Source organism: Hyperolius riggenbachi, chromosome 3, assembly GCF_040937935.1.
Source record: "Hyperolius riggenbachi isolate aHypRig1 chromosome 3, aHypRig1.pri, whole genome shotgun sequence".
Classification (NCBI taxonomy): Eukaryota; Metazoa; Chordata; class Amphibia; order Anura; family Hyperoliidae; genus Hyperolius; species Hyperolius riggenbachi.
In genome coordinates, this window is record NC_090648.1 from 500,365,865 (window position 1) to 500,385,399 (window position 19,535).

The window sequence follows — 19,535 nt, forward strand, 5'->3', positions numbered from 1 at the left end:
CCCCGACTGAGCATTCAGTCTGGCTTTCACCTGAATGATTATAGCTGAGTCAGTCTTCTATGATGTATTTTTTCAAGCCCAAGTCTGCCCCCTTGTGGCTCTGCTTTGCTGCTATTTATCCTCGAAGCAGCAAAGCAGAGCCAGACGGGTGCAGGCTTGGGCTTGAAAAGACATCACAGAAAACTGACTCAGCTATAATCATTATGGGGAAAAGCTAGACTGAATGCTCAGTCGGGGATTATTATCAGGGCTAATAACAGGTAGATTTAGCAGAGAAGAATGAAACAGAGAGAAGGGTAGGTGTTTACGGTCATGTTCCCATTGATATATATGGTAAAATACATGAGGGTTCTTTGTCTCTGGTTCCCTTTAAGCTTTTGCGTTTGCTGGAAATATAATCCCTTCTTTATTTAAATATTGTAGAATAAATCTCCACAAGGTTTCAGTCACATCCGACCTTTCTCAGGAGCTTGAGAAAGGGGAGTGTGACTGAAACGTTGTGCAAATTCATTCCATGATACCAAACGAATTCCCAGGACTTTCCTTGTTTGAACCGGATCTGGATGCTTCTGGTGATGACTGTGGTGAGAACTAATGAAGTAGGGTTGAGAACAAGGTTACTTTTCGACGCTAGGTCGCAGCACGGTTGAACATTGGTTTCGCAACATATTCTGTGGCGCTTTACAAAGTAAGGAGCAAAGATGGGGTACATAATAATGCAGATGTCAAGCTTGTCTGGCTGCTTGCTATAGGTCAGACTGTATGCTCATATGACTGACCTGTAACCCAGCCCTAACACCTGCATACACTCCTACCTAACCACAAACTACACAACCCTGCAGGTAGATGTAGCATACAACCTGGCATATAGCATTCACCAAACACAGCAAGATAATGCAGATACAGTATAATTGAATAGTCACCTGAGGCCTATAGACTGAGGCAATCCAGACGAAAGTATAATCACAATACAGATGAGTGGTCAGACAGGCCAGGATCAAGGCAGGCAGCGTTCATGCAAGGTCCTTAAACAATCCGAGGTTTGGCAACAGAGAATCCAGAAGATGTAAGGTCAGGTAAAAGCCAGATCGATAACAGAAGATCAGAAGAAACGTAGTCAGTTACAATCTGGGTCGGCAACAAGGTATCAGACCTGCAAGAAGCTTGGTCAAGAGACAGACAATATCTGCAGCAAGACAAGGCACTTGGTGTGAGTGCAATCTCAGCTACAAGCCCAGCATTGGCTATCACGGGCGAAGATTGAGGGCGCTCACCTTTCTTTTATATTAGCACTAACCAATCAAAAGGAACAGAATCCAAAACAACCAGTCTGCGGCGTGTCAGCAAGTCAGCTGACACACCGGTACGCACGCTGCTAGTGTTTACAGCAGCAGATCGCGTACTGAGGACGTGTCCGCCGCCTGGCCAATAAGGAAGGAGCACCATGTGCTCCACTGACGTCAGAGCTTCGCCGAGACACAGAGGCTTGCACCTCAGCATGGGTCTCGGCGTTCTGCCGCCATATGTGGCGAGGTCTTACAGCAGACAATGGTATACACCGGTATACTAAATACAGAGTTGGTACAAAATACAGAATTGGTACGAAATACAGAATTGGTAATAATAGGGACAAAATTAATATGAATAAATGTGTAACAAAATCAAAACACAAAAGCATGAGAGCCCTGCCCTTGCCAGCTTACAATCTAAAGGAATAGAAGGAATCAAGACTTGTCCAGAGGTCAAAAGGTGAACTGGCGTAAGGTAGGGCATATGCTAGATGGGAAAAAGTGAGTTTTGAGGGCACGTTTAATATCAAAAGGTTGGAGAGCGACGGATGTGTTGTGGTAAGGGATTCCAGAGGAGCACGTGTGAAGTCTTGTAGACGTGAATGCGAGGAGGTGATTTTAGAGAAGGACAATAGAAGGTCATGTGCAGATCTGAGATTGCGATTGGGTTGGTATCTGGAAACTAGTGAGGAGATGTGCAAACGAGAGAGATTGTGGAGAGCATTGTAAGTTAAGAGTTAATGGTTTGAGCCACATTTGGATTCTCGGGTGTAAAGGGGGCTCATGTACAGTACGTGTATGAATGCCTGACACGTACTGGGAATTTAAGGATTCATGAAAGAAATATACCTGAAAAGATTGTACTTTGAATGCTAAGGAACTATGAGGATTGCGACCGCCATTCTTGCCGAGCGAACTGGAAACGGAAGGAAAGTCTATGAATATTGATGCTGGTCACGGCACACTCTTTCTTTCAGACGCTTGAAACATGAAATCCATTGAGAGCTCCCTGGCATTAGTTTGACCTCAGTGGTATGGAAGGGGTTAAGCTATACATCCAAAGGATGGGGGGGGGGGGGGGGGTCATGCCTCAACAGTCTTCCAATCTGATGGAAAAACAGAGACATTGGATGTTCGTACAGTGTAAACAATCCAATACGGGCCAGTGACGATTCATCTTCCATACAATTACCGTTATCTCAAAGTCAATTAGGTTAAGAAAAGCGAGAGTCCGTCTCGCAGAGGAGGGGGCAGCTCCACGCGTGATCCTTATCGCCGCTCTATAGAAATTTCCAATTTCATCACAATATCGGGATAATAAATGTCCTTTTATCAAGTCAATGAGCTAAGTGGACGGGTAAGACAAGAAACGGCCGCGGATTCAGTAAAGACGGAACGTGGGATAAGAGACGGGGCTGTGGGCCTGCTTAGATGATAGAGAGGAATAATATTCAAGGTTTGTACAAAATAATATGCTGGATATAAACCCTCCTGTGCGATTTGAAGACAACTTGTGAGCAGTGTTGGTGTTTCAGTTCAGGACCACGTGATTTGAAACCCGAACTCATGCATTCAGCAACAAACAGCAGGACAGGGTGCATTTCATTTAAAGAGGACCTGAACTCAGAACTACATCTCTGCTCTAAAAGATAAGCAACAGCATAATAACCTTTAAAGAAAAAAAAAACATTTGATACAGCTAATATAAATCCTGCAATAAATCTGCAGTGGGTCTACTTCCTACTTTCATGGAAGCAGATATAGGGTTAACATTGTGTTTACAAATTAGCTGCTCTGCTGAGGCAGCCAGCTGACACAGCCGAGAGATCAAATTACATTCGTGATTAGCCACGGATGAGGGGGGGTTAGCCAGGCTAAACTCTCAAAATACACACAGGGTGAATTTCTCTCAGTTTTCTTTCTGCCCTGTGCAAGAGTTCAGGTCCAACTCCAATACTTCCTCCTTCCAAGCTGGTGGTAGGGAGGGGGGGGGGGGAGGGAGGAAGAGTATCGAAGATTAATGAAATGCACCGTCCTTCTCTTTGGTACTGAAATGGTGCTTAATGGTTATGCTCGAGTTCCGAACCACGTAGTTCCGAATTTGTACACCGATACTCTGTTCCCACTGTGTGTGGACAGGAAAAACACATGAACAACCCATTGGAAATCATGGGGCTGTTTCCATCTAAAGCATTGCTCTATGCGCATTTCTGTCCAGGAGAAAAACAACTGACAGCATGCAGCACACCGCAAGCATTTGTCCATTGATACACATAGCGCTGCGATAGACAGTTGCCCAAAAAATGGGATTGCATCCAGAACCACCACCGCAAGCAGAAATGAGCCCACTTGTTAGTTTGGATGTATTTTAGAGCAGATATCCATTGTTGAAGAGGAGCTTAATGTACAAGAATACCATAAATATGCATGTATCATTGTATTTAATTTCGTCTGCATATTGACAAATACTGGAAACAATGTGATGACTTATGTTAATGATATGTGCTGTCTGCAGACTCCATCCTACATCCGCCCCTTAGGTGATGGCAGCGATAGGTTGTGTGGGGGAGTACGCTAGAAAATCCTAGTGCCAGCATAGACTTCGATAGCCGCTAGAAAAGGAAATTTATACTTGGTGGACATATCCCACTCCTCCCAGTTCACTAGTCAGACTGGAAATTTCGAGACCATTACCAGTTAGAATTTACCAGTGATAGAGAATGATAAGCGCGGTGGGAGGGACAGGGAGGGATTTCGTCTATTTACACAAGGACTAGCGAAGGAAGTGGGCGTGAATCTACAAGCTTTGCTGTTTTACATTCTTCTTTGGAATTAATAAGAAAAAACAACTGAAAAATAACGGTTAGCTGCAACTGTTAATAACTGGAAGTGAATGGATGGGGAGCTGTGGTATGGTAATATATATATATATATATATTTTATTTTCTGCCTTGCAGGAGCAGAAGGAGCAGTATTCCCAGCCTCCCTGGAAACGCCATATGTTAAGGCCGAACCTTTCCACCATTTACGGTGAGTGGAACATTTTAGAGCGGATTACGCAAGTCTACAGAGCGCAGATGATTATAAAACAGAATCTAAACGCACTTCATTAAATCTGCTGTAGAGCTAATCTTATGCAACCGGGTGCTGCTGCCACCTATCAAGGTGGCCACATACAATACAATAAAACCTATTTTCCCATTTATTTTTTATAAAAGCAATTGGCTGTATAGAAACATTAAGGGCTTGTTCACACCTAGTGCGGTTTGCGTTTTTTTTTTTTTTTGAGCGCCGGTGATTTTTAAAAATGCCCTGAAATCGCTAGTGCAATGATTCCTAATGGGACAGTTCATACCAGCGCATTTCGTCCACTTTCCGTTCAAATCTGGTGATTGCGTGCGCGCTTTTATGAATAAATACATTGTATTTATTCATTTCCGGGTGAAAGAGGTCACTTCCTGACTGACGTCAGGCAGTGAAAAAACAGAATCTGCAAATGCGCTTTGTACAAAATCGTGGCGTGCAGTGGAGCCCCGGGAGGGGGAAAAAACACGCAAAAATTTGAAAATCGTTGGCGTCAGCGATTTCAATTTTAGCTCTGAACAAAGCCTAAATGTTTTTTTTTTTTTTTTGTTGTTTTTTTTTTTTATTTCGATCCAGAAATGTGATCCGATTTTGTTTTGCCCAAATATTTTTCGACTGTACATTTTTATAATTGTTGGAAAACTGAGCACAAGTGTGTTGGCCAGGTTTTTAAAAAGTTACAAGCAATTTGAAAAATACATCGTAATTCTTCAATTAAAACAACATTAAAATTTGTGTTGTGTGTGTTGCCACCTCCCTGGCGTTCAATTTCCCCAGGATTTCTGTGCAAAAAGTGATATAATTAATGTTTATAACTTTTTTTTCCTGTAACTTGCCAAAATGTGTCAAGCAGGGGTCTAGTATACAGTGCAGGAGAGTATTGATGTGTATGCACGTTTATACGGTTCACATGTTTTGTATGGATGATATATCTCAATACCACTAGGGAGGTTGGAAACAAGAACGGCACACTGATTGTAAGTAAAGTAAATATGTCTTGCATAATACAATACTACAGATAGCAATGCAAGTACAATTTACACAGCCAGGTATAATGCATGGGGTTATATCACAACATCCAAAGCACTGTTCTGAAGCTATAGATTGTGCACCTCTTTGCAACCACTAATGACACATAATTGACGGTTTGCTGTAGGTACAGTCCATGCAGGCAGTGCAGCCACTTATCACACATGGATCAGCACCATGGACTGCGCTCTGTGCTGCAGGTACAGTCCATGCAGGCAGTGCAGCCACTTATCACACATGGATCAGCACCATGGACTGCGCTCTGTGCTGCAGGTACAGTCCATGCAGGCAGTGCAGCCACTTATCACACATGGATCAGCACCATGGACTGCGCTCTGTGCTGCAGGCAGTGCAGCCACTTATCACACATGGATCAGCACCATGGACTGCGCTCTGTGCTGCAGGTACAGTCCATGCAGGCAGTGCAGCCACTTATCACACATGGATCAGCACCATGGACTGCGCTCTGTGCTGCAGGTACAGTCCATGCAGGCAGTGCAGCCACTTATCACACATGGATCAGCACCATGGACAGTGCTCTGTACTGCAGCTTATTATTACTATTATTATTTATTAGATTTATATAGCGCCAACATATTACGCAGTGCTGTACAATAAATAGGATTACAGACAATCATAACAGGGGTGACAGAACAATACAGGTAACAGACCATAGATACAACAATACAGGTAATAGCAATAAGATACACAACACAATGCAGATAATAGTACAATGCAAGATCATAAACTGGAGTGGTAGTGGTAAAAAATTACCAGTTCCAAATGTGGGTAAAGTGCACACAGTCAAGTATGATACACAAGGGGAGAGGGCCCTGCCAAAGGCTTAAATTCTAGAGGGAGGGGTTGGTGACACAAAAGGAGGGGGTGCATCAAGAAGTTATTGGCAGAAAGGATTAGGGTAGTGTTGAGTTGATGTAGGCCTCCTTGAAGAAGTGAGTTTTGAGTGCTTTTTTGAAGGTGTTGAAGGTGGGAGCGAGCCTGATGGGCAGTGGGAGAGAGTTCCACAGGATAGGGGCAGCTCTAGTGAAGTCCTGCAGTCTGGCATGGGAGTGCAAGATGCGTGGGGTGGTTAAGAAGAGGTCATTGGAGGAGCTGCAGTCCATGCAGGCAGTGCAGCCACTTATCACACATAGATCAGCACCATGGACAGTGCTCTGTGCTGCAGGTACAGTCCATGCAGGCAGTGCAGCCGCTTATCACACATGGATCAGCACCATGGACAGCGCTCTGTTGTGCAGGTACAGTCCATGCAGGCAGTGCAGCCACTTATCACATGGATCAGCACCATGGACAGCGCTCTGTTCTGCAGGTACAGTCCATGCAGGCAGTGCAGCCACTTATCACACATGGATTAGAACCATGGACAGCGCTCTGTGGTGCAGGTACAGTCCATGCAGGCAGTGCAGCCACTTATCACACATGGATCAGCACCATGGACAGCGCTCTATTCTGCAGGTACAGTCCATGCAGCAGTGCAGCCACCTATCATACATGGATCAGCACCATGGACAGCGCTCTGTGCTGCAGGTACAGTCCAAGCAGGCAGTGCAGCCGCTTATCACACATGGATCAGCACCATGGACAGAGCTCTGTTCTGCAGGTACAGTCCATGCAGGCAAAGCATCCACTTATCACACATGGATCAGCACCATGGACAGCGCTCTGAGCTGCAGGTACAGTCCATGCAGGCAGTGCAGCCACTTATCACATGGATCAGCACCATGGACAGCGCTCTGTTCTGCAGGTACAGTCCATGCAGGCAGTGCAGCCACTTATCACACATGGATCAGCACCATGGACAGCGCTCTGTTCTGCAGGTACAGTCCATGCAGCAGTGCAGCCACCTATCACACATGAATCAGCACCATGGACAGTGCTCTGTGGTGCAGGTACAGTCCATGCAGGCAGTGCACCGCTTATCACACATGGATCAGCACCATGGACAGCGCTCTGTGCTGCAGGTACAGTCCATGCAGGCAAAGCATCCACTTATCACACATGGATCAGCAGCATGGACAGCGCTCTCAGCTGCAGATACCGACAATGCAGGCAGTGCAGCCACTTATCACACATGGATCAGCACCATGGACAGTGCTCTGTGCTGCAGGTACAGTCCAAGCAGGCAGTGCAGCCGCTTATAACACATGGATCAGCACCATGGACAGCGCTCTGTTCTGCAGGTACAGTCCATGCAGGCAGTGCAGCCACTTATCACACATAGATCAGCACCATGGACAGTGCTCTGTGCTGCAGGTACAGTCCATGCAGCGGTGCAGCCACTTATCACACATGGATCAGCACCATGGACAGCGCTCTGTGCTGCAGGTACAGTCCATGCAGGCAGTGCAGCGCTTATCACACATGGATCAGCACCATGGACAGCGCTTTTCTCCCATAGGACTCAAAGCGCTTAGGCTCTCTCAGATTCAGTAATTAGTAGGATGAAGTATTCACACAACAAAAGTTATATTTCTGCAAATGCCAGACTGAACAGGTGGGTTTTCAGTCTGGATTTAAACACGTCCAGGGATGGGGCTGTCCTGATCTGTTGAGGTAAGGAGTTCCAAAACGTAGGGGCAGCATGACAGAAGGCTCTGGGACCAAAAGTTTCCAAGTGGACTCTGGGTATGACTAGATTATTAGAACCTGTGGATCTGAGAATGCGGGGATTGCTACGCAGCTGTAACATATCTTTCATGTATCCAGGGCCTAGATTATTCAGGGATTTAAATGTCAGTAGGCCGATCTTGAATAGGACCCTCCATTCTATAGGTAGCCAGTGAAGGGAATGCAGGACTGGCATTATGTGGCAGTGACGGGGTTGGTTGGTTAGCAGTCTGGCAGCAGTATTCTGTATCAGCTGTAGGCGGTACAAGACCTTTTTTGGAAGGCCAGTGTAGAGAGCATTGCAGTAGTCCAGTCGGGATGTGATGAAGGCGTGGACTAAGGTTGGCAGATCTTCTGGGGGTATGAGGTGCTTGATTTTTGCAATGTTCTTCAGGTGAAAATAGGATGATTTCACCACAGCAGAGATTTGAGTTCTGAAGTTTAAATCCCCATCAATTAGAACTCCCAGGCTACGCACATGATCAGAGCTGTGTAGATCCGTGCCTCCTATTCCCAGTGGTGAAGACTGCAAGTTAAGTTGTTTTGTTATCATGCTCTGCCCTCCAATCAGAAGGACTTCAGTTTTGTCTGCATTTAGTTTCAGCCAGTTGTCATTCATCCATTGCTGTAGTTCACGTAAGCAGGCGTTTATAGTTAGAGTTGGGTCTGTCACACCAGGTTTGAAGGAAAGATATAGTTGGGTGTCGTCTGCATAGCAGTGGTATGTCAGGCCATGTTTTTGGATTAGTTTTCCCAACGGTAGCATGTAAATCGTGAAAAGCAGGGGAGAGAGGATTGAGCCCTGGGGCACCCCATACTTAAGTGTTACAGGGGTAGACACTTTGTGGGTTCTGCCACTCAAGAAGGATTGGAACCACTGAAGTACTATGCCATCAATGCCGCAGTATTCCTGTAGCCTGTTTATCAAGATGTCATGGTCAACTGACAGTCCATGCAGACAGTGCGGCCACTTATCACACATGGATCAGCATCATGGACAGTGCTCTGTTCTGCAGGTACAGTCCATGCAGGCAGTGCACCGCTTATCACACATGGATCAGCACCATGGACAGCGCTCTGTTCTGCAGGTACAGTCCATGCAGGCAGTGCAGCCACTTATCACACATGGATCAGCACCATGGACAGCGCTCTGTGCTGCAGGTACAGTCCATGCAGGCAGTGCAGCCGCATATCACACATGGATCAGCACCATGGACAGCGCTCTGTGCTGCAGGTACAGTCCATGCAGCCAAAGCATCCACTTATCACACAATGGATCAGCACCATGGACAGTGCTCTGTGCTGCAGATACAGTCCATGCAAGCAGTGCAGTAACTTATCACTCATGGATCAGCACCATGGACAGCGGTCTGAGCTGCAGGTACAGTCCATGTAGGCAGTGTGGCCACTTATGACACATGGATCAGCACCATGGACAGCGCTCTGTGCTGCAGATACAGTCCATGCAAGCAGTGCAGTAACTTATCCCACATGGATCAGCACCATGGACAGCGCTCTGTTTTGCAGGTACAGTCCATGCAGGCAGTGCAGCCACTTATCACACATGGATCAGCACCATGGACAGCGCTCTGTTCTGCAGGTACAGTCCATGCAGGCAGTGCAGCCACTTATCACACATGGATCAGCACCATGGACAGGGCCATATGCTGCTTGTACAGTCCAAGCAGGCAGTGCAGCCACTTATCACACATAGATCAGCACCATGGACAGTGCTCTGTGCTGCAGGTACAGTCCATGCAGGCAGTGCAGCCACTTATCACATGGATCAGCACCATGGACAGCGCTCTGTTCTGCAGGTACAGTCCATGCAGCAGTGCAGCCACTTAACACACAGCACCATGGACAGCGCTCTGTGCTGTAGGTACAGTCCAAGCAGGCAGTGCAGCCACTTATCACACATGGATCAGCACCATGGACAGCGCTCTGTGCTGTAGGTACAGTCCATGCAGGCAGTGCAGCCACTTATCACACATGGATCAGCACCACGGACAGCGCTCTGTTCTGCAGGTACAGTCCATGCAGCAGTGCAGCCACTTATCACATGGATCAGCACCATGGACAGTGCTCTGTGCTGCAGGTACAGTCCATGGAGGCAGTGCAGCCGCTTATCACACATGGATCAGCACCATGGACAGTGCTCTGTGCTTCAGGTACAGTCCATGCAGGCAAAGCATACACTTATCACACATGGATCAGCACCATGGACAGAGCCTGAGCTGCAGGTACAGTCCATGAAGGCAGGTGCAGTAACTTATCCCACATGGATCAGCACCATGGACAGCGCTCTGTTTTGCAGGTACAGTCCATGCAGGCAGTGCAGCCACTTATCACACATGGATCAGCACCATGGACAGCGCTCTGTTCTGCAGGTACAGTCCAAGCAGGCAGTGCAGCCACTTATCACACATGGATCAGCACCATAGACAGTGCTCTCTGCTGCAGATACAGTCCATGCAAGCAGTGCAGTAACTTATCTCACATGGATCAGCACCATGGACAGTGCTCTGTTTTGCAGGTACAGTCCATGCAGGCAGTGCAGCCACTTATCACACATGGATCAGCACCATGGACAGCGCTCTGTGCTGCAGGTACAGTCCATGCAGGTAAAGCATCCACTTATCACACATGGATCAGCACCATGGACAGTGCTCTGTGCTGCAGGTACAATCCATGCAGGCAGTGCAGCCACTTATCACACATGGATCAGCACCATAGACAGTGCTCTGTGCTGCAGGTACAATCCATGCAGGCAGTGCAGCCACTTATCACACATGGATCAGTACCATGTACAACGCTCTGAGCTGCAGATACAGTGCATGCAGGTAGTGCAGCCGCTCATCACACATGGATCAGCACCATGGACAGGGCCATATGCTGCTTGTACAGTCCATGCAGGCAGTGCAGCCACTTATCACACATGGATCAGCACCATGGACAGGGCCATATGCTGCTAGTACAGCTGCCTGTCTGTAGGCATCCTCTTCCTGTATTAGTGAAGGATTTTCCACATGCTCTGGTTTCCTCCCATCAGCCAAAAATATGATTGAAGGTTAATAGTGTTTGCTACTTTACAAAAAATCATAGCGCAAAGGTAAGCGCCGGGAGGGGGAAAAAAAAAAATCACACACAAAATCAAAGCCTTCCTGTGTATAGGCGCTGTCTCTGCTCTCCTTGCTGAAATGGCTCATTGGTGTGATACAGTTATGTGGGTAGAAGGAAGACAGAACATGCAATATACAGAAGCAGAATGCGGGCACCATCCAATGCTAAACAATCATTTATTGTGGTGTCAGTCCAGCAAAACCTAGCAGAGGCCTTTGACCAAGCACCCGACGAGAAGCAGCCATCGCCGGTCATCTTAGTGCCCACCACCAACACCAACCTCCACACACCGATGTTAAAGGCACAGTGACACAAGCACATGCCGCTGTTGGTAACTGTATGACTGTCAGGTAAAAGCGGACCTGAACTCAGAACTTCCTCTCTGCTCAAAAGATACACAACAGCATAATAACCTTCACACACAAAAACATTTCTTAGTTACAGCTGATACAAATCCTGCAATAAATCTGCACTGTCTCTACTTCCTGATTCATGGAAGCAGACATATTGTTAACAGCCTGTGCTTTCATATGAGCTTACCTGCCATCTTTGCCATTGGCAGTCATGTGACACAGGAAGAGATCAAATTACAAATTAGAATTAGACAGGCAAAACTCCTTAAATTCATACAGGATGCATTTCTCTGTTTTCCTTCTGTCCTGTGCAATAATTCAGGTCCACTTTAAGCTGGATTTTGCTGGACTGACACTACAATAAATGATCATTTTGCATTGGATGGTGCCGGCATTCTGCTTCTGTGTATCATCTGATAAATTACTCAGAGCTCATTTTGAATTAATAATGTACAGATTACAAGAAACGACATTTTTCCGACTTTGATACTTATCTTGTATGCTGACGAGCCGTCATTTCTTTATTAGATTTCTCAAATGGCTTTGTAGATAACAGTTTATTTGTCATGCTTTTTAAAGAAAACGTGAACTGAAAATTAAAAGTCAAAATAAACATACTCAGGTCATACTTACCTCCTGTGTAGTCTACTCTTCAACCTCCCTCTACTCTCCAGCGTCTTGTTTGTCCACTGTGATCAATGGAATTCTCCGTCCTCCATTGTAAAAATGGCCATTTCCTCATAACCGCTTCCTGGTTAGCACACGGTTGGGCCCAATTCACACCTAAAAATGCAAACGCAAGCATTTTGCGTTTTTATGCGCTTTTTTCCCCCTCCCAGAGCAGTTTTGTAATTCACTCCCTGATGCAAGTCAGGAAGTTATCTCTACGACCCGGAAAAAAATAAATACAATGTATTTATTCTTAAAAACGCTCATGCAGTCGCTGCATACAGCGATTTTGTGTGTGTTTTGCGTTTTTCCTGGTACAGGCAGCGCTTTGCTGAGCGGATCGGAAACGAACCGCTCAGCTGTGAACTCTCTCATAGGGAATCATTGCACAAGTGTTTTGTGGGCGATTTTGAAAATCGCCTGCGCTTGAAAAAATGCGGAAAATGCCCCTAGTGTGAACGGGCCCTTAAACTGTAATAACGCCCACTTGAACCATAGGGAAACATGGACATTACTTGCAAATCAATTGTCCTTTCAGTTATAACTGACATAAACTGCTATATAACTGACAGCAACTGATACATTTTAGTTCTGACAAAATCTTGTCAGAACTATAAGGAGTCGTTGTCAGAAGAAAATGGCGAGCTTCTGTGAGGAACTGACAGCGAGGTAAGTATGTAATATTCATTTGCAGGTACATCATGCCTTTATTTTAAATAATTTTACTCAGTTCAGGTTCACTTTAAACATTGTCAGAGCTGACGAGGGAAAGTGAATTTCGAGGGAAAGTGAATTTTAGGATAAACCATTTACAGAAACAACCACAGTCTGAACCGGACTATAATAACAAGTGGATAAAGGCACCAAAAAATATATAAAACTATTTAAAAAATGTTGAACAAGGAAAAGTATGGTTAGCTTACCTCTCCTGTAGTATTAAAAACACCACTATGACTTAATAGTAGAATAAAGTATTTATTGCACAATAAGGTCGGACAAAGCGTTTTGCAGGCGTTCCCCTCTTCCTCGGATCAGTGAAATCCAAAACATGTGCCTAACAATAGACATAATATAGACATAAGCGCTCATCATAAAATAATGATCATTTTAGCCAAAAATAAAAATCATTCATCAAATAATGCATGCCCTTAATTGGACAGTTGAAATTCAAATTACTGTATTTTTTGGACTATAAAACTCACTATTTTTCTCCCAAAAGTGGGGGGAAAAGTCACTGCGTCTTATAGTCCAAGTGCAGGGAGTTCCTGACTTGTGAACGCCTGCCAATACAAACATAGTTACATAGTTATTTTGGTTGAAAAAAGACATACGTCCATCGAGTTCAACCAGAGAACAAAGTACAACACCAGCCTGCTCCTTGAAATATCCCTGTTGATCCAGAGGAAGGCAAAAAAACCCTTACAAGGCATGGTCCAATTAGCCCCAAAAGGGAAAAAAATTCCTTCCCGACTCCAGATGGCAATCGGATAAAATACCTGGATCAACATAGGCATTACCTGACCTCCAACCCGCCACAATATCGGGGACTCCCCGCCCCTGCAGAGGAAGACACGGGGACAAACTGAGGACACAAGGGGGACAAAAGGGGCATAGGCAAGGATACAAGGAGGACGGGGCTGACACATGGGGGACAAAAGGGGTACAGAGGGGGACACAAGGGTGACAGGGGGACACAGGAGAACACAAGGGGGACAGAGGCGGACACAGGGAGACACAAGAGGTACAAGGGAGGCATGAGGTACAAGGGGGCATAATCCACCAGATGCCCCTTCATCATGGATGCACCAGGTTTAGTATATATATATTTTTACCCTGGTTTTGTCCTCTAAACTTATGAGCGTCTTACAGTCAGAAAAATACGGTAAATACAAATCTAAACAACAAAAGCACAATAAATAATAAAAAAAATAAAAGATAATAATACATCTTATCACTGGACAGGACAAACATTATTAAAGATTTGTGATAAATGAATAGTAAATAATAAATAACAATAATCATGAGCAATTAAGAATACATATAATAATATTTGATTATAAATAACAATTAATAATTAGAGACTAATGTAGACATTGGATGGATCCTATTGTAATAAAATGTTATAATCGCTTGTCGTTTTTTTTCTTTAAGCACGACCAAGTACCCTATGCACCGACTTCTGGCATGTGGCCCCGCCCCCATGCAGATGAGTGCCATATTTCTGCAAGGGGGCGGGGCTACACACTGGAAGTTGGCATGTTGGAGACGGGGGTGGGGGGAGGGCTTTGCAGAGGGCACGAGTTAAAATAAAAAAGGCACAGCAAGAGATTACAACTTTCTTTTACAAGATCCATCTAATGTCTATCTTTTTCTTTATAGTCCCTTTGATAATTATGAAATAGATCCAATATTATCATAAATCCTCAAAAAAAAAAATAAAAAAAATGGACTATGTATTTTTGAGAGATCCAGAGAAGAGTATATGTGGTCACAATGTTATGCTACTATATTTAAAACGTCTGACCGTAAATCTTTGGATTTTCTGACGCATGTAAATTGCGTGGGGTGGTTTGGGGTCTTGAATAAATGTAGGTAAGGAGCTCCTTCAATCTACGTAGACACAAATGGAAAATGTCAAACCCTTGGGACAAGCTCCACGTACAGTACATAAAGAGGAAGTAATGCTGGTAGGTAGTATTTTAGAGAATAATCTACTCCCAGACTCGCATATGCAGAAAGCCGGTGTATATATACATTGCGATGAATGACTAATTGAAATTGCAAACTGTCACTTCTGAAAACATTACTCTGAAACATTACCTTGTGCCGTTCATCATTGGAATAAGGCTATTTCCGTAAGCTTCAGATAGACTATTCTACTTTCTCTTTACGGAGTATATTGTCACTAGTGGTAAAAAAAAACAGCGTATATTTATGCAACCACGTGAACAGTTTGGCGGCGGTACACGACGGCCATAGTGCTTGTCGTTTGAACGCTGTATATTTAGATGAATAGACATCCGTCGGTACGATTGCTTGTCGCCAAGTACCATCTTTTGCGCAAACAGCAATTCTATCCCGATTTCCCCCATTGTCTGCCGGATGCTTGGCTGATCCTGGACGCGACAGCTTTCTTCCAGGTTAATTTACTGCTGCGCTTCCGTGCTCCCCTGCTGGGGTGTAATACTCCGCACTCCGGGAACCGAAAGGGGACAAATGATTTAGGGCGTTTCAGTCAACCAGCTGCATGCCCGATCAATCCATTCCACCGATTTCGCCCAGAAATCCATCGAAACGGTTGATTGGGTGGCCAAGTGGTGCCATTGATATTTGCTAGATGCGATCATTATGATCAAATTGGATGGATATTGATGCCAAAAATCAAGTACTGCATTGGCCCCTTAAAGAGAAACCGTAACTAAGAATTGAACTCCATCCCAATCAGTAGCTGATACCCCCTTTCCCATGAGAAATGTATTCCTTTTCACAAACGGATCATCAGGGGGCGCTGTATGGCTGATATTGTGGTGAAACCCCTCCCACAGGAAACCATGGTCCTGGCAGTTTCCTGTCTGTGAACCTTGTTGCATTGTGGGAAATAGCCGTTTACAGCTGTTTCCAATTGCTAAAAAATCATGCAGCAGCTACTTCCAGTGACATCACCTGCCAGCAGTAAAAATGTCACCATGGGATAAAAGTCAGAATGTAAATCAGGGAGAGGAAAGATTTTACAATAGGCAAACACTGACTAAATCATTTATACATAATCTTTGTAAAGATGAAGCACTTTATTTTATTACATTATTTTCACTGGAGTTCCTCTTTATTGAGTCACATTCAGACATTTGCATTCGTCGTGTGAATGCCTGAGAGCGTTTGCATCATTCATCTGTGAGATGTGCTGGAAAACATCTGATCCCCGGAGGCTCCGCCTCACAACCTACAGGACTTAAAGTGGACCTGAACTCTTGCACAGGACAGAAGGAAAACATAGAGAAATGCACCCAGTATATATTTAGAGAGTTTAGCCTGTTTTATCCCCCTCATCAGTGACTAATCACAACTGTAATTTGATCTCTCGGCCATGTGAGCTGGCTGCCCCAGCTAAACAGCTAATTTGTAAACACAGGATGTTAACCCTATGTCTGCTTCCATGAAAGTAGGTAGGGATGCTCAAATCCGAATTCGGGTGTATCTGGATAGTGGGTGGGGGAGGGGGTCAAGCTTCCCTGTCTGACGCCTTCTTCGTTCCGTCCCTTGGCGCCTCCCACGATGCGCTCCACGCGCGCCACGTGACTACAAACACTTCCTCCTTCAACCCGGAAGGAGGAAGTGTTTGTACTCACGTGACCGCCGCGTAGAACGTGCCGAGGGACGGAACGAAGAAGACATCAGATAGGTAAGCTTGACCCCGCCCACCCCGCACAGGTATCTGGGTGAAATTCGGATAGCAACTATCCGGATTCACCCGAATTCGGATTTGAGCATTCCTGAAAGTAGGAAGTAGACAGATTTACTGCAGGATTTGTATCAGCTGCAACAAACAAATGTTTTTCTTTAAAGGTTGTTATGCTGATGCTTATCTTTTAGGAAGTTCGGAGTTCAGGTCTGCGTTAAAGGGTCTTCTGCTAAGGTCTTGATGCCCAATACCCCGGGACACCTTCAGGCTACTTGTGCAGTCCATGCCACCATGGGTCAGAGTTATTTTGGCAGCAAAAGAAGGACCTGCACAATATTAGGCTGGGGGCTTTAAAAATATTTTTTTTGGGGGGGGGAGGGGGGGGGGGCTAATCAGTATAGGGGTTACTCAAGGAGCAATACGAGAGAGTCATATCAACATTACTGTGTTTTTCTCTCATAGAAGATGATGGCATATTCTGTTCTATAAATGCTGCAGGATGATAAGGAAATATTTAATATGTGGATTTGTGAGCATGTTGCATTTGCCTGGTGCGCTAGCTCCCTCTAGTGACTAAGCAACAAACTTACTTCAGGCTCAACATGAAGATGCTGCTTAAAGCGGATCCGAGATGAAAAACTAACTAGAACAAGTAACATGTCTATATATCTTATCTAAAGTTTAGATAGTTTACACAGCAAATCTAGCTGCAAACAGCTTCAATAGAATATGATTATTTCTTCCTATGATACAATGACAGCAGCCAGGTTGTTTGTAAACATTGCGCACAGTCAAGCTTATCTGCATTTTCAGCACTCAGCCTGTGAAAAAAACCTAATCCCTCCTCCCTTCTGCCTCTGAAATCTCTGGCTAGTAATACCTCCCCCTCCTCCTGCCCAGACTCAGCTCCCATGAGCCCTTGCTACTGTCTGAAAATGCCAAGGCTCTCTGAAAATCTTGGGCGAGGCTTGTTTAGTTTATAGGGAATTTGAGTATTAAAACAAAAGTATTAGGCTTGAGGAATGCCCTATAAACAATATGTAAGGAACACAATTATGCAATGAGTAAAAGTTCATCTCGGATCCACTTTAAAGAGAGTCTGAAGCCAATTTAAAAATGGCTTTTTACCTTTTATTTATGTTAAGCATGTTTGCCCCTGTTAAAACGCCGCTATCCCGCGGCAGATTGTTTTTTTTACCCCCCAAATCCCCTGGGGCACACTGCGGGGAGCGCTTCCGTTAGAGGCAGAGCTTTTGGTTGCAGCTCTGCCTCTACACGCCTCTATCAGCGCGGATCACCGCCTCTCCTCACCCCTCTCAGTTTTCCTTCACTGGGAGGAGCGGGGAGAGGCGGAGATACACGCTAATTGACACACATGGAGGCAGAGCTGCAGCTCATAGCTCTGCCTCCCTGGGCAGCAAAATCAACGACCAAGAAAGGTGTGGATTTTGCACAGGGGATTTGGGGGTAAAACATCCTCATTCTGCCACGGGATATCGGCATTTTAACAGGGGCAAACATGCCTAACATAAATAAAAAGGAAAAAGGCGTTTTTTTAAGTGGCTTCAGAGTCTCTTAAATTAAAGCAGTTCTGAACACCTCACTGCTCTAAAAAATAAGCAACAGCTTAGTTATCAATGAGAGTTTTTGTCAGTTCTGTCAGATTTCTACTACCTACTGTAAGTGACAGCAACATAGGAGAAAAGTAATTTATGGCTCATTTTACTCCGGGAGAAACATACTTCTTATTTGTATGTGTTTACATGTATTTTACATTTTTTCACGACAATAGTCCTTTAAACGGGATATCCAAGCATCTAAAAAAAAAAAAAAAAAACATTTACGTACCTGGGGCTTCCTCCAGCCCCTTGCAGCCGACATATCCCTCACAGCAGCTCCACTCCCAGCCGCCAGACCAGGGTCCCCGCCAGTGCAGAGGCTGAACTCGCAAGGTTGTCCTTTACTGCGCCTGCATGAGCACCGCTGTCAATGACTCACACGTGGTGTGGAGTGTACTGCGCAGGCGCAGTAGTTCCCTGAGGTCGGCCTCCGCCCCGGGCCGGCGGCTGGGAAGCAGAGCTGCTGTAAGGGACAGGTCGGCTGCAAGGGGCTGAAGGAAGCCCTGGATAAGTAAATGTCTTTTTTTATGCCTGGATATTCCCTTTAAAGGGAACCTAAACTGAGAGGGATATGGATGTTTTCTTTTAACCACTTAAAGGGAACCTAAACTGAGAAGGATATGTATTTTTCCTTTTAAAATAATACCAGTTGCCTGACTCCTGCTGATCCTGTGCCTCTAATACTTTCAGCCACAGCCCCTGAACAAGCATGCAGATCAGATGCTCTGACTGAAGTCAGACTGGGTTAGCTGCATGCTTGTTTCAGGTCTGTGATTCAGCCACTGCTGCAGTCAGAGATCAGCAGGACTGCCAGGCAACTGGTATTGTTTGAAAGAAAACATCCATATCCCTCTCAGTTTAGGTTCCCTTTAAGCCCTCAGTCGTTTTCACTTAATGCATCCGAGCAATGTTCACCTCCCATTCATTAGCCTATAACTTTATCACTACTTATCAAAATTAACTGATCTATATCTTGTTTTTTCCGCCACCAATTAGGCTTTCTTTAGGGGGTACATTTTGCTAAGAGCCACTTTACTGTAAATGCATTTTAAGAATAAGAAAAAAACGGAAAAAATTCATTATTTTTCAGTTTTCCGCCATTATAGTTTTAAAATAATACATGCCTCCATAATTAAAACCCACGTATTGTATTTGCCCATTTGTCCCGGTTATTTCACCATTTAAATTATGTCCCTATCACAATGTATGGCGTAAATATTTTATTTGGAAATAAAGGTGCATTTTTTCCGTTTTGCATCCATCACTATTTACAAGCTTATAAAAAAAAATAGAAATATTTCATCTTTACATAGATATTTAAAAAGTTTAGACCCTTAGGTAA

The 19,535-nt window shown here is 44.8% G+C and overlaps 1 protein-coding gene across 7 annotated transcripts in view; it reads left to right on the forward strand.

Annotated features, from left to right (window-relative positions):
- SGCD (sarcoglycan delta) overlaps window positions 1-19,535 on the forward strand; it is a 1,036,820-nt gene that overhangs the window by 985,489 nt on the left and 31,796 nt on the right. For all 7 annotated transcript variants that reach the window (XM_068278312.1, XM_068278310.1, XM_068278311.1 and 4 more), the window contains one exon: window positions 4,247-4,319. In XM_068278312.1, the coding sequence (XP_068134413.1) occupies window positions 4,247-4,319 (73 nt within the window). The remainder of the gene's footprint in view (window positions 1-4,246; window positions 4,320-19,535) is intronic.